General features: G+C 47.4%; 1 protein-coding gene across 5 annotated transcripts in view; it reads right to left on the bottom strand.

Moving 5' to 3' along the window:
* aatkb (apoptosis-associated tyrosine kinase b) overlaps nt 1–15,796 on the bottom strand; it is a 327,637-nt gene that overhangs the window by 21,147 nt on the left and 290,694 nt on the right. For all 5 annotated transcript variants that reach the window (XM_059948385.1, XM_059948388.1, XM_059948386.1 and 2 more), the window contains 4 exons: nt 15,499–15,583; nt 10,642–10,763; nt 5,242–5,391; nt 709–4,021 (listed from right to left, as the gene is read on the bottom strand). In XM_059948385.1, coding sequence (XP_059804368.1) covers nt 709–4,021; nt 5,242–5,391; nt 10,642–10,763; nt 15,499–15,583 — 3,670 coding nt within the window. The remainder of the gene's footprint in view (nt 1–708; nt 4,022–5,241; nt 5,392–10,641; nt 10,764–15,498; nt 15,584–15,796) is intronic.

The raw sequence follows: 15,796 nt of genomic DNA, 5'->3' as shown, positions 1-15,796 counted from the left end.
ACTCTTTGGTGGAGAAACTGAAGGAGCTGGACTTGCTGTGGACCGTGATGCTGCCTGGGTTGGCGACATGTCAAAGTGGGTACAGTCTAACAGGAAGTAATCTTCAGTCTCTTGTGATCTCTAGACTCTGTTGGACATTGGTGGTGTGGAATGCTGTAAGTCCAATTCATTGGTTTATTTGTGAACGGCAGGGAGCCATGTGGCCTTGGCTGTAGTGGGAATGGACCTCAAGCTGTGGTGTTGCCTGTTTGTAGCTGAACAGGGGGTGTGGGAGTCGGGTACTCCCCTGGTGTGCCAGAGGGAGTGTGATGTGGTGTCCTTGCCAGAGTTAGTGCTGCCCTCTAGAGTTCACTCAGCAGAAGACTAGATGTATTGTGTTTGATAGCAGACTGCTGTCATGTTTATGGATTCAGGGACTTTTTTGTGTGACTATATTCTATGCTATCTTATATGTGCTATATGTGTCTTGTGCTGTGTATGACTGTTGGTACTGTGTTTTGCACTTTGGCCCTGGAGGAACAAGGTTTCGTTTGGCTGTATTCATGGATGATTGAATGACAATTAGACTTAATATGCTTCTAATCCCTTCCTCAGCATATGTATAATATACACAAGGATTCTCAGAGCCTAGCACATATTCTAACCTATGATCTGAGCTGGTGATTCAGCTAATGGAGTAAAAACAAATATGCTTATGACCTGTCCTACCTGATCAAAAAGATAGACCGTGACATCATCGTAGAACGAGACGGCCTTTTTCTTTCTGTCCAGGTCCTCGCAGAAGTTCTCACACATCAGGTTAGGTAACTTCAACAGGCTGCGTAGGTTCTTGCCATCGTCCCTCTCTGTGACGACGATGGGAATGGTGGGCGTGTCTTCCTCACTCTCTTCACTGTGCTCCTGAATGTTGTAGATGCCAAGTTCCTCGTCCGAGTCATCGCTCTCGTCCTCATCTTCATCTTCCTCATCCCCTTCCTCGCCAATGAAGGCCGGCCGAGGGTCCTTGTTGAGGGTGAGGGAGGGCAGCTCCAACGACAGCTGTACCGACTGGATCTTGGGGACAATGCAACTCTCCAGTTTCTCTTCCACATTTAAAGAATAGGGCTGGAACTTCCTTATCCCAATGTCTGTGCAATGAAGCCCAACCGTCTCACTGCCTTGCTCAGAGATCTGTTCTTCCAGTATTAATTCTGTGCCATCAAAGATACAGCCAGAAGGTTTGTGAAGGCATTGCTTCTTGGGTAAAGACACCTGCTTGTTTAAGCCCAGACTTTCCAAACTACAGCTAGTTTGTAGTAACCCATCTTTGCTCTCTGAACTGAAGCATGCTCCCTCTTCAAACATCTGTCTACAAACCAAATAGTCTGCCTTAACTGTCTCTGTGTCGTTCCCAGTTTCTGAGCCCTGATGGTGAAACCTCTCGTTCATTTCTGGGACAGATAAGCATAACACTTGCCCATTTGGGTCTGTACTTGTGCAACAGTTCAGCTCATTGATAATAGGGCCTGTGGACTTCTCATCTAGAACAGAGGCCTCCTTGGGGTCTGTGGATTCTACTGAAAGGCTGTCCTGAAAACTCTGAATCAAACTGCATTTGTCCACCAGCCCAGCAGTGCCTCGCTGACCCTCCCCTGGCTCGAGGCCAGCATAACTGAGCTGTGAGGAGCTCAAAGGTATCTGGTGTGTCTGTGGAACAGAAATGCTTGCTGGATGCTCCCCATTTAGTCCAATGAGGTCAATCCCATCCTTCTCCAAATCCAGTGTCTGATATCTTTCCGACTCGGTGTCATAATCTGAGAAGTAGGCAGAATCCCTGTAGGAGTTCTTCTCCTCAAGGGACGGCACTTCGAAGTCCTCCGCAATCTCACTGCCCCCCTTCACCTCAGCAACGCCGTTGGACTTGGTTACTTTACTGAAGACCTCGGGCTCCTTCTGCTCAACGGGCTCCTTCAGAACGAATTCCGGGGACTCGAAGTTCTCAGTGTCGTAACCGCTGTCGGCAGCCTTGGGCTGCAGTGAGGCATAGTGCGAGGTGGGACTGGACATGTCGCAGGAGCTGGTCGTGGACGGGATGTCGAGCGACTCCAGTGAATCGGGCGTCCCCACCAGCTTCTGGAGAGGCTTGTGGGTCACCACCAGGTCGTTGTTTTCGCTGTCCTGGGCCAAGTCCGTAAATATTCCCGATGTAACGTCCGTCTCCTCGTCATCGTCGTCACTGCACACGTCCGTTTCGGCGCAGCTCATGCTGGAGGTGGGCTTCATGGGGGAGCTGTCGGGATCTCTGGGAAGGAGCTGGTCACTTCTGTCAGATGTTTCGGAGAGGGTACTGGAGCTGAGGTCCGTTACTGCAATTTCCACCTGGTGGACGTCATTAGGGACCGGCACTTCCAAACGATTGTGCCCCAGTTCAACCTCCAGCTGGTCTGGACTGTGACTCTTCTCTTCTCGCTGATGGGTGGAGATCCCGATATCCACGTGCCTCGTGAGCGGCTGGGCCCCACCCGGGTCGCTCTGCTCCCGGCTACCGTCACAGTTCTTCACGATCACCCCCAGCAAAGGGTCCACGAACTCCTCACTCCCTGAAATGAGCACTCTGTCAGGGCAAAGGGTCCCACTTCCCTGCAGCTCAGACTCCGAGAGGGAGTGTCTCATGCCTGCTACCTCCTCTCTGTGCACTGACTTCAGGTTGGACTCCCCATTCTCCGTCAGTGGTTTGGACGGGTGAGAGAACGAGAGAGGGGGCATAGTTCCCAGTCTTGGCAGATCGATTTCTGAAAACTCCGCTTGGACCTTTCCACCAAATAAACCGGAAACTTTGCTCTCCTGTTCCAACGGTTGTTCCACTAAATCCACTCCAAGCCCACTGCAAAATTCCTCTGTGGTTCTGTCAGAGGCCAGGTGGATCTCTCCTTCTGCCACCGACGTACTGACCATTCTGAATGACGGTAAGTCTGTTTGCCAGGGGTTGGACATCGCAAGGGTCCTAGCACCGTCCAGCCCAGCCTCCAAGTGTGAGCTTGTGCTCTCCGGGTACATCCCGGCTGTTTCATCCATCTCGTTGCAGGGAAGGGCGAGCAGAGACCTGGATTCCCCGAAGGAAGGGGTCACTAACGGGGACATTCCCAGAGGATCCATGCCGTCGCTCACTCCCGAATTTTCTGCTTTCCAGTTGTCCTCACTTTCAGGGCAGTCTGCCAGCAGGTACTGGTTGGCGCCGTCAGCTGCAAAGTGCTCATAGTATCCCTCGCTCTTACTCCTGCTGTAATATTGCTGGCTGCCCCAGGAGTCCTGGGTGGCCGGAGGACCTTGACCCAGAAGGGGCTCCATGGTCAAGGATATGGTGGGGCTGTTGTCCGTGGTCTCCCCGCTGCATGAGCCTTGCCAAGGTGGCGACTCCACCTGCGGGCTCGGTTCATAGTCGGGGCTGTAGCTGCACATGGTGTAGTCCAGGTCCATGTTACACTCGCTGGGCTCCTCGATCCGGATGTAATACTCCCCGGCCACGGACGGGCTGTGCGCGCTGATAACTGGCACCACACCTGGAGGCTGGAGGCTCTGCGGCAGGCTACACTGCTGCTTGGACTCGTAGAAAGAGTTGGAGGAGACGGGGGACACGCTGAGGCTGAGGCGCCCCGAGGTGCTGCTGGGGAAGTAGATCTCCTGATACTGGGAGCTGCTGCTGTGGGCCAGGCCCACAGGAGAGGGCTGGAAATTGTCCATCTGCTTGTGGTCCCACTTGTACTCGAAGTTCAGGCCCTGGCTGGTCTCGGTTACGGTCAGCACGTCGTCCACCTCAGTGTGGAAGCTGTCCGTCCCAAACTGCTCCAGGAGGGGGAAGGAGGAAACTTCGGTCTTGTGAGTGGAGCTGGAACCGCTGGGCTTCATGGCGTTCCAGCGCTTCTCAAACTCTTCTTCTGCGTCGCTGGATGCCTTGGCGCAGAGGTAACTGAGGAGTAGGTGGACCTCGTCTGCCGTGGGTCTCTGCTCTGGCTGCAGCCAACAAAACTGCATCACTTCGTACCTGCAACCAGATAAAAAGATGACGTCATGGTACTGTGACAGGGAGAGGAGTTCGGAGCTCGGCAAACTCGGCAGAATGCGGTTCCCATGGAAACATCACTTGGAAATGACAGAGTTGTCCAAATTATTGATTGGAACACATTCTAGTTTTCTTCGCTTCATTCACAGTCTAGGCAGACAAAAAGATATAGGAGCAGAATAGGGCCATTGAGTTTGCTGGGCCATTCAGTCATGACCGATTATTTTGGTCGTCAACCCTAATCTCCTCGTAACCCTTAACCCCTTTACCCGTCAAGAAGCTATCAATCTCTGACTAAAATACACCCAATGACTTGGCCTCCACAGCTTCCTGTGCTGAGGAATTCCACAGATTCACCACCATCTGGCTAAAGAAATTCCTTCCCTTCTCAGTTCTAAAGGGACATCTCTTTATCCTGAGTCTGTGACCTTGGATCCTAGACTCTCCCACGATTAATCTGTGGAACTGATTGCCACAGATTGCTGTGGAGGCCTAGTCATTGAGTATATTTAAAGCGGAGGCTGACAGGTTCTTGATTAGTAAGGATGTCAAACGTTACAGGGAGAAGGGTAAGTAAATCAGCCATGATAGACTGGCGGAGCAAACTCGAAGGGCAGAATGGCCTAATTTTGCTCCCATGTTTCATGGTCTCTTGGAAACCTCCTCTCCACGTCTTCTCTATCCAGGCCTTACAACACCCGTCGATTTAATGAGGATCCCCCCCTTTTGACTTAACAAAATACATTTTTGTTACAGCATAATACACATGATACTGATGGCCCATCAAACCTGCCCCACAATTCCTTAGAAACACTGCCACTTTGCCATAACTCTCAATCCAATACTTCTCCTGCTGTGTAGAGAAACAACACAGTAACAGATCCTTCCAGCCCAATGAACTCGCACGCCCGATTACACCCACGTGACAATTTAACCCACTCACCCGCATGTGGGAGGAAACCGGAGCACCTGAATCTCACGTGGTCACGGGGAGAACGTACAATCTCCTTGCAGACAGCAGAGGGAATTGAACCCAGGTTGCTGGTGCTGTAAAGCGTTACGCTCACCGTGCCTCCCCTCTGATATGCCTCAGCTTCTCTGGGGGAAATGATTTCAGTGATTCCACCCTCCACAAAAAGCAATTCTATGTTAAATGACTGACCCCCCCCCCCCCCACCCCGTAACTCCGAAGAGAGACATACCATCGGTCAACCAGTGGCAGGTTCAGCACTGGCTTCGGTAGCTTCAGCTGCTGCTCTTTGATGGCATAGGTGAGCACCTCTTTATCCGAACACTGGTGGTAGGGCTGCTTTCCGAACTCGAACAGCTCCCATAATGTCACGCCCAGGGACCTGTCAGAAAGAACATCGGTCAGTGGGAACAATTCAAAGGCAGATTGCCATTACAAACCTTTAGTCTTAACAAATCCTTAAACACGTCACCAGAGATTCGAGAAACATGGAAAACACACTAAAGTGCTGAATAAACTCAGCAGGCCAACCAGCCTGGATGTTGACAGCAACAATTTCTGTTTGAGGAAATTTGAGGATTGTTAATACCCTAGAAGAATTATAGAAGAAATAATTAATGTATATAAAGTTAGACCGTAAGATGTAGGACCAGAATTAGACCATTTGGCTCATTGAGTCTGTTCCACCATGCCATCAGGGATGATTTGTTATCCCTCTCAACTCCATTCTCCTACCTTCCCCCCCATAACTGTTGACACCCTTACTAATCAAGTACCTATCAACCTCCACCTTAAATATACCAAAAGAATTGGCCTCCACAGCCACCTGTGGCAAAGAATTCAACAGATTCACCACCCTCCGGCTAAAGAAATCCTTCCTCATGTCCCATCTAAAGGGACCTCTCTCTACTCTTGGTCCTAAAATCACCCGCTATAGCAAGCATTCTTTCCACATCAGCCTTTTGATATTGATAGGTTTCAGTGAGATACCCCTCGCTCTACTAAACTCCAGCGAGTACAGACCCAGAGCCATCAAACGTTCCTCATAAGTCCTTTCATTCCTGGAGAATGAATTGCTCCATTCTCGTGAACCTCCTCCGACAGCTGCACATCCTTTCTTAGACCTCCCAGTGTGGTCTGACCCATGTCTTATAAAGCCTCAGCTTTATTGGGTAAGTGCTCTAAAGGGTACATAGACACAGATGGCTGAAAGGTGTGGAGATTAGAGCTTACTGGTCAAAGAACCAGGCAGGATCTTCTCCCCGGCAGAGAAAGGCTAAAAGACGCAGAAGCCCTCATTGCTTTTAAATATTATCTGGAAGAGCTTCTGATGTATCGGAGTATTAGACGTGAAGTGGGCTTTGTTTAAGCAGTTTTCCTTTTTTTTGCTAGCCAACATTAACACACCGTACTCTCCCTTCACCCCCCCCCCCCAACCCACCACTCTCCACAGGGATCACTCTCTGTGTGACTCCCTTGTACACACGCCCCACTTCACTGATCCCCCCTCCTGAAACTTATCCCTGCCAGCGTGACAAGCGCTACACCTCCTCCCTCACCTCTAACAGGGCCCCAAACAGTCCTTCCAGGTGAGGCAACACTTCACCTGCAAGCCTACCGGGGTCATCTACTGTATCCGGTGCTTCCAGTGCGGCCTCCTCTGCCTTAGTGAGACTCGATGTAGATTGGGTGGGGGTGGCTTTATAGGGCACCTTGACCTCATCCGCAACAACCATTCATGTGAGTGGGTGGAAAAGGGATCTTCAACTGTTTTGTTGTTGCTGCTGCCTGTGCTGTTCGGCTGAACAGGGTGCTCACGTTACGTTGGCGCTGGAATGAGTGGCGACATTTGCCGGCTGCCCCCAGCGCATCCACAGGTTGCATTCACGGTAGCATTCACAATCAACCCAGACCAGTGGAGGGCCTCACAGTGAGAATGAACTAGGATACATGTAAAATTAGTATAAATGGATGTTAGTGCAGTGACATAGTTTTGCTGGGCTGGAAGTGTGCTGTTATGACTACAAGCCATTGACGAATTTGTTGGAAAATCTACCAGAGGCCGGGCAGGTATTTTATGACCTCCTTATTAAACGTGTCATCCTTTTGAGAGTTTGTTAACAAATCACAATCATCTGGCGTCAGGTCACCATAAGCTGTGTGGAGACTCTGCTGATGCTGGAAATCCAGAGCAACACGCACAAGTTGCTGGAGGAACTCTGCAGGTCAGGCAGCATCTATGGAGATGAATAACAGTTAACGTTTCAGGTTGGAAACTTCATTGGGACTGGAAAGGAAGGGAGAAGGCATCAGACTAAAAAGGTGGGGGGGGAGGGATTGAGGGTAGCTAGAAGGTGATCGGTGAGGCCAATCGGTGGGAAAGGTAAAGGGGTGGCGAGGAAGGAATCTGATGGGAGAGGAGAGTGGACCATGGGAGAAAGGGAAGAATGAGGGCCACCAGGGAGAGGCGATAGGCAGGTGAGGAGAAGAGCAAAGAGGCCAGAGTGGGGAATAGAAGAAGAGGGAAGGGGATGAAAAAATAATTTTACTGGAAGGAGTTTCTCCTTTGTGTATCACAAACCCAAGAAAATCTGCAAATGCTGGAAATCCAAAGCAACACACACAAAATACTGAAGAACCTCCATTAGTGTCTCGGCCCGAAACACTGACTGTTTATTCTTTTCCATAGATGCTGCCTGGCCTGCTGAGTTCCTCCAGCATTTTGTGTGTGTTGCTTCTCCTTTATGTGCCTTATTCAGTAAGGGTTGTTTGACTGGCGAAAATAATGCAGACTGAAAGACTGAATCATTGATTGTGGAGGTTGACAAATGGAGTTAGTCAGTAATGACTAACTGTGCTGTGCAATTTAGGTTTCAGAATTAAAGCGAAGCAATTAAATTACACTAGACATTTGCTGCAATCATGGCAAATGGCCAAGTGGTGGACGTACAAATCAGACTACAAGATGACTAGCATTTATCACAGCAGATAATTTGTGCAGAATTCAGCTTGTGCATTTGGAAATGCCAATCATAGTTTAAAGAAATTGCTTTGAGACTCGAGAGAGTGTGAAGATGATCCCATCCACGGCATTATTCCTGAAGTTAGCTCCTACAGACTCAACAGAGAGCCCACCCCTCACTGAATCTGAAGGTTATGGGGTCAAATCCCACTTCGAAGACTACAGCACAGAGAACACAGACCACAGAGTACATACAGAGTGTGAGCGGTTGCAATTCCTGTTTGAATACCTGAAGGAGCTGCTCCTCAAATTCTAGCTGCACTTCAGACCCACACTCCTGGTCTACAGTTACCTAGTACGGGTGCAGGTGGCTCGGGGGATCTACTGGTGGGCTGCTCCAGGGCCTGGTCGAGATAGCCATCCATGGGTGCAGGCAGCATGGAGTCGAGGGCTCTCTCCGAGCCAACTGCCTACCCCTCTTCTGGGATTATGCTTCTGTCTGGATGTCCTTAAAGCATGCTATCTGAATGGGCATAGTGGGTGACTTCTGACGACAGTGGCCCATACAGGTTAGGGTCAGTGAGTTGTGGGCATGCTATGTCAGCACCAGGAGCATGGTGACCCTTGCAAGCTGCCCTGCACAATCCTCTCTGCTTTGTCCTGATGTAAAAGACACATTTAACTATATGTTTCCATGTACATGTGACAAATAAAGCTAATTTTCTTTAAGGCTTAAGGATAGTGCATCATAGTACAGATTCTTTGGCTCACAATGTTGTGCCAACCTTTTAACCTACTCCAAGATTAATCTAACCCTTCCCTCCTACATTGCCCCCTCCTTTTCTTTCATTTATGTGCCTAAGAGTCTCTTCAATATTCCTAATGATCTGCTCCTACAACCACCTCTAGTAGCACATTCCACCCACTCACCACTCTCAGTGCGAAAATAAAACTACCTCTGATATACCACCTATACCTTCCTTCAACTACCTTAAATTTATGCCCCCTCTTATTAGCCATTTCTGCCCTGGGGAAAAGTCCCTGGCTGTCCACTCTATATTTCTTTTCATCATCTTTGCACCTCTATCAAATCACCACCTTCACTCCAAAGAGAATAGCCCTAGCTTGTTTTCTCATAAGACATGCTCTCTAATCCAGTTAGCATCCTGGTCAATCTCTGCACCCTCTGTAAAACTTCCGCATCCCACATGACTGAGGCCACTGGCTCGTGGAGGGAGTTCTACCGTGCCAGAGCTGCCGTCTTTTGGAAAAGACACTAACCAAGGACCAGGCTGCCTTACCACGGTACAAAAGAGCCTAAGGGTATAGCTTGTATCATGGCGTGCTCACAAAGGACTGGACCCAGCTGCAGAAGAACGGCAAGATCACCAGGAAAAGATGGAAACAAGATAAGCTTTGCAGTCAGAGCCTGGAAGGAGTGACTGAGGATCACTGTGAGAATCCATCCTTTCCAACACAATGACCCCACTCAGGCTTTGAATGAGAGTCGTCTTCAAATGATCAGAGAACACAGGAAACACGTGCCAGCCTCAATTAACCTAACAACAACACAAGGGCTTAGCTATCTAGCTAAGATATTGATGAGAACCCGAGAAACTCAATGCTCTATTGCAAGCCACAGGGCTCGTGACATCTTGAGGAATAGCAAGGGCCTTATCAAAGCCTTTACCCCTCACTTGACACATCCCAACTCAGATTACCTAGCCATTAATACATTGCTCTTTGTGGAAAGCATTAACTGTTAACCGCTGTCTGTTCTGAGGAGTATTTCCATTTTTCACTGGACTAACCCTGGATGGAACATGGAAGGCGCTATAGAAATGCAGGACTTTATTTAGAGGCACTTTGAACTTACTGCATTTTGGCAGTTGGTGTAAATTCCCTTAACATTATACTCGGCCTAACCACTTTGCGTGTTATGGGCAGGAGTCAAGATGTAAGAAAATTAACATGTCGATTTTTGTGATGACAACCAGTGAAAATTCCATGACTAATAAACACTCATTGACAAGCAATGTCGAAAACCGTTTATTGGATCATCTGCCACTTTGCTACTTTGAATATCTTGTGTTGCGTAACTGGCTGTCTTGACCACAGTGGGAGTTCTTTGTTCAGCCTCTGAAGCATAAGAGTCATAGAGTGCCACAGCACAGAAACAGGAACTTCAGCCCATCTAGTCTGTACCAAACTGTTACTCTGCCTAGTCCCATTGACCTACTCCTGGACCATAGCCCTCCACACACCTCCCAGATGTTGCAATCGAACCTGCATCTACTGTTTCCACTGGCAACTCATTCCACACTTGCACCTCCCTCTGAGTGAAGAAGTTCCCACTCAGGTTCCCTTTAAATATTTCACTTTTCACCGTGGCCTCTTATTCTAGTCTCCCCCAACTTCGGTGAAAAGAGCCTGTTTCCACTTGGCCTCTCAATACCCCTCATAGCCTAAACATTGATATCCCATTGAATTCAAATAGATCGACACCTTCATCACATCTGCTCAACTTCGCTCAGATTTGGGAATAAGGCATTGGCACTTCCTCCACCTGGGAGAAGAATGGAGTTTTTCCAGAAATACATCCATGCACAGTTTTCCAATATCTGTCTGCAGTCAGTATGCAGGACAGTGCCATTCTCACCGCTTGCTCACCAGATATTACTAATCTTGGTTTGATGCACCACCAGCAGGTTGCCATGAACTTCGTCGATGAGCTCGGGTGCAATCCAGCGCAGTGGAATCCAGTGCTGGTCAGGGGTTACCAAGTAATCTTTCTGCCAAAAGAAAACAGCAGAAATACAACAGTCTCACCATTCAGCTCCAAGAATCAAAAATCACCACAGAGACATTCATTTGGAACAACAGCGGCTTTCAATTAAACATTAGTCACTAAACTTACTTCCTTTGGAGTTTTACACTCCACTTGGTAATTCAGAGGCCGGGGATTTGCTAATTGTTTATTACAGATCTCAGTAACACAGAGAGTAGTGGGTGTGTGGAGCATGGTGCTGGTGGTGCTGATAGAGGCTGATACATTAGGGAAGTTTATGAGTCTCTTAGAGAGGTAAATGGAGGGCTATGGGGGAGAGAAGGGATAGATTGATCTCGCAGTGGGTTAAAGGGTTACCGCAACATCCTGGGCTTAAGGGCATATACAGTGATATACTGTTCCATGTTTTGAGATGTGGCCATAGAATCACACCAGGAATAACTGCTGTCTTGAGCTTTCTTTGTCAGTGTCTAAATCCAGCTCAAGGAACTGAGGAATTTTGGGAGGTCAGGAGAATGAAGGTAAGGTTAAAGGTTGATCCTACTAGATGTTGGCGTAGATGTAAAGGTCTGACTGAACCATTCTCGCTTTCATTCCGTGTATTAACTCCTGCTTCAGATTTTTGCACAGATTTTGTCTCAGTTTGCTTCTTCCTCTCTTTCAACTTTCTGATCGTCCTCTCCATTCACCTGAATAAAAGTGTGACAACAGCCCTGTGACATCTACCTCGACGCTGGCCATCTTTCCACAGAAAGGAAGGCTGGAGATTTTGTTGGCAGGGGGCTGCCTGGCAGTTGCTGGGGCTGCAAGGGGCATAGATAACGTAAATGGCAACGGTAGGCGGCTTCCTGTAAAGAACATGTATGTTCTCCCGTGGCCACATGGTTTTCCTCTGGGTGCTCCAGTTTCCTCACACATTCCAAAGATGTATGGGTTAGGCTTAGTACGTCGTGTACTGGAGGCATGGTGACACTTGTGGGCTGCCCGCAGCGTGCCCTCGACTCAAATGGCACATTTCACTCTATGTTTCGACGTACGTCTGACAAATAAAGTTAATCTTTAATCTATAAACTCTATCCTAGGACAGGGCAGTCTAAAATTAGAAGGCATTTAAGATGACAGGAGAAAAGTTTAAAAGAGCTCTGAGAGCAACATTTTTTCACAGGTGCGGGTGGATGTATGGAAGCTACAGATGCCAATACTTGTGTAAAAGACATGGATAAACAAATGCCTATGGAGACATGGGGAAAATGTAGACAAAAACGATGAGCTCAGGTGGACATCTTGGTTGGCATTGATGAGTTGGGCCAAGGGGACTGTTTCTCTCTGACTTCATGATAGAACTTCCCAGGATTCAATTTCCCCTGGTGCAGGCTGTTCGCTTTCTCTGACGGACACCACCAGTCTAATCTACCAACACACTCCAGATGTATGATGATATAAGACATAGGAGCAGAGTTAGGCCATTTGGTCCATTGAGTCTGTTCCGCCATTCAGTCATGTCTGACTTATTTTCCTTCTCAAACCCATTCTCCTGCTCTCTCCCTGTAACTGTTGATGTCCCTTACCAACAAAATCTCCAGCCTTCCTTTCTGGATCAAGATACCCATCAATGACAAACCTATCAACCTCCATTTTAAATATATCCAATGTCTTGGCCTGCACAGCCGTCTGTGGCAATGAATTTCATAGAATTACCTCTCTCTGGCATAAAGAATTCCTCTTCATCTCAACTCTGAAGGAGTGTTCTTCTATTCTGAGACTATGCCTTTGGGTTCTAGACTCTCCAACTAATGGAAACATCCTCTCCACATCCACTCTATCTAGGCCTTTCAATGTTCAGAATGCTTCAATCCCCCTCATTCATCTGAATTCCAGCAAGTACAGGTCCAGGGCAAGCAAACACTCCTCATACCCTTAACTTTTCATTCCCAGGATCATCGTCGTAAACATCCTCTGGATCCTCTCCAATGCCAACATATTTTTTCTTAGATACAGGGCTTAAAACTGCTCACAATACTCCACGTGTGGTCTAACCAATGCCTTATAAAGCCTCAGTGTTATGTCCTTGCTTTTATATTCTAGTCCTCTTGAAATAAAAGCTAATATTGCATTTGGAGAAACTGCTTATGGGCCATGGTGGAAATTGAGCCCGGGTCACTGGTACTGTAAAACGTTGTGCTAATCACTACATTACCACACTATCCCAAAGAAGGAAAGTTTAGCTTTACTTGTTACATGTACATTGAAACATACAATGAAATGTATCATTTTGAGTCAGATCAGTAAGGATTGGGCTGGGAAGTGTCGTCATGCTTCCATATTTCCGGCACAGTGTTCACTAACCTGTACGTCTTAGGACTGTGGGAGGGAACTGGGGCACCTGGAGGAAATCTACACAGTCATGGGGAGAATGAACAAACTCCTTACGGTCAACAGCACAAACCGAACCACAATCAGAGTTCACAGGTACTGCGAAGAGGAGTGCAAACCGCTATGTGGCCAAATGTTACTAAAGTGTCCACAAGATGTCCGCCTGCCTTGAGGCAGATACTAACCTGCAAGACTTGAACTGCATTCACCTTGGACAATGAACGACTTTCTCATGTGCTCTTGCGTCCTCTATAAGGATACCCAGAACTGGTCTTTCAGTGACCCACCGACAACAGCAGAGAAAAAAAGAACCGTCTGGCATCACAAAGCGTGATTACATCCACAGAAAACTGATTCCAACCATGGAATCTTTAACAGTCGTTCCAAGTTCTGGCCCCACCACAGCATCACAAGTCTTCAACGTACAACAATGTGGGAAATAGTTCAAAGTTCAAAAAGTTTGAAGTGAATCTATTATTGAACTACATATATCTCGCGCTGAGATTCGTTTCTTGTAGAAATTCACAGTAGAATTAAGTACGATAGGGCTAATAAAAAAACATACAAAGACTGACAAACGACCGATGTACAAAAGAAGACAAACTGTGCAGACTAAAAAAACGTTAATAAATAATACTGAGAACATGAGTTGTGGAGACCTTCAAAGTTAGTCTGTAGGTTAGGGAATCAGTTCAGAGCTGCGCTGAGTGGCAGTTCAGGAGCCTGATGGTTGAAGGGTAATAATTGTTCCTGAGCCTGGTGGTGTGGGACCAAAGGCTCCTGTACCTTCTTCCCAATGGCAGCAGCATGAAGAAGAGCGTGGCCTGGATGATGGGGGTCCTTCATCTTAGATGCTGCAGTGTTCCTTGCAGTTGTGTTCAATGGTGGGGGAGGGCTTTCCCTGTGATGAACTGGGCTCTGCAAACACTGATCGCTAGTTGAAGGAAGTATGCATGACTGATGCTGAGGAGGCAAGATCAGGGTTTCAGCTGAACACGGGAAAGTTGATGTTCAGTAACAAAAATTGTCGGATCCAATCCAGAGAAAGCTCTGGAATGAAGAAATGGAGGAAGAGATGGTAAAGAGAAAGGCAGGCGAACCAATCAGATTGAAAGAGCACAGAGTAAATTTACAAGGATGTTGCTTGGACCCAAGTTATAGGGAAAGGCTGAGTAGGTTAGGACTTTATTTCCTGGAGTGCAGGAAAATGACGGAGAATTCAATAGAGTGTACTGTATACAAATTATGTGGGATAAATCCAAGCAGGCCTTTTTTCACTGAGAGTGAGTGAGACTAGAACTTGAGGTCATGGGTTAAGGATGACAGGTGAAGTGTCTAAGGAGTACCTGAGGGGAAACTTCTTCACTCAGAGGGTAGTGAGAGTGTAGAACCAGCTGCCAGCAAAAGTGGTGGAATGTGGCTCGATTTCAACATTTAAGAGGAATTTGGATAAATACTTGGATGGTGCTGGTGGTGGTGGTGGGGGGGGGGGGGGGGTTCAGATTCAGGTTGATGGGACCAGGCAGATTAATAGTTTTGCACAGATTAGATGGACTGAAGGGCCAGTTTCTGGGCTGCAGTGTTCTCTTGACTCTATAACTTTGAGACTGTTGTGTATTTGATACTTCAGTAATATTTGAGTAATACTGTAAATACAATGTTTGAGTAAGGATTCTTTATCTGTTTAAATAATTTATGACGGGTTATATGTAAAAATACGTGAATTGCACATGTCACGATGCTACCCCACGATATGCGCTTAAAGTAAAAACAAAGTCAGACTCACATTCATGGTTCCCTTGTATTATTTTTAATTAGTTTTTATGTTTCGGAGCAACAAAATGTAACGGGATATCTCTGTGTCCGTGAGCGCCAGTTACTCGAGGAGTGGATGGGTGTTGCGTTTACTAAAGACTAAGTAAAAATAAGTAAACTTTATTATCAAAGCAAATGTATACAACCCTGAGATTCATTTTCCAGCAGGAATAGTCGGCAAGCCTGTAGAATAGTGACTATAGCGGGATCAGTAAAAGATCCGAGTGCAGAAGGCAACAAACAGTGCAAATGTAAATATAAATAAATAGCAATAAATAATGTGAACATGAGATGAAGAGTCCTTAATGTAAGATAATTGGTTGTGGGAACATCTCAATGATGGGGCAAGTGAGTGTAGATACCCCCCACTGGTTTAAGAGCCTGATGGTTGAGGTGTAGTAACTGCTCTTGAACCTGGTGGTGACAGTCCTGAGGCTCATGTACCTTCTACCTGATGGCAGCAGTGAGTAAAGGGCATGTTGACTTTACCTCCACTTTGATCTCATAGGTCCAATTTGGTCCCTCTTCACTACTACTTCTCGTTTATTTACCTTGTACTTGTTGTGAGACAGGCCATAGTCTCCGATCTTCACGGTCAGGTCCGTCGACAACAAGCAGTTACGCAGCGCCAGGTCACTGTAGGGAGGAGAGGGGCAGGTATTACTGGACTGCATTTGGAAGCGACTTCCATTGGCTTGAGCGTAGTTGTCTTGCCATGCCTTCACCCAAGTAGTCATCAAGCAAACAAGCAATACAAAACAGACAAGCAGGAGAGAAAGCCATGTATTGCTGTATATCTTTCATAACCTTTTCAGCACAGCCCAAAGCTGATTGAGTGCCTCAAGTGTC

This window comes from Hypanus sabinus, chromosome 23, assembly GCF_030144855.1.
Source record: "Hypanus sabinus isolate sHypSab1 chromosome 23, sHypSab1.hap1, whole genome shotgun sequence".
Taxonomy (NCBI): domain Eukaryota; kingdom Metazoa; phylum Chordata; class Chondrichthyes; order Myliobatiformes; family Dasyatidae; genus Hypanus; species Hypanus sabinus.
Note: the sequence above shows the minus strand (reverse complement) of the source record. Positions and strands in the feature narration are given on the sequence as shown.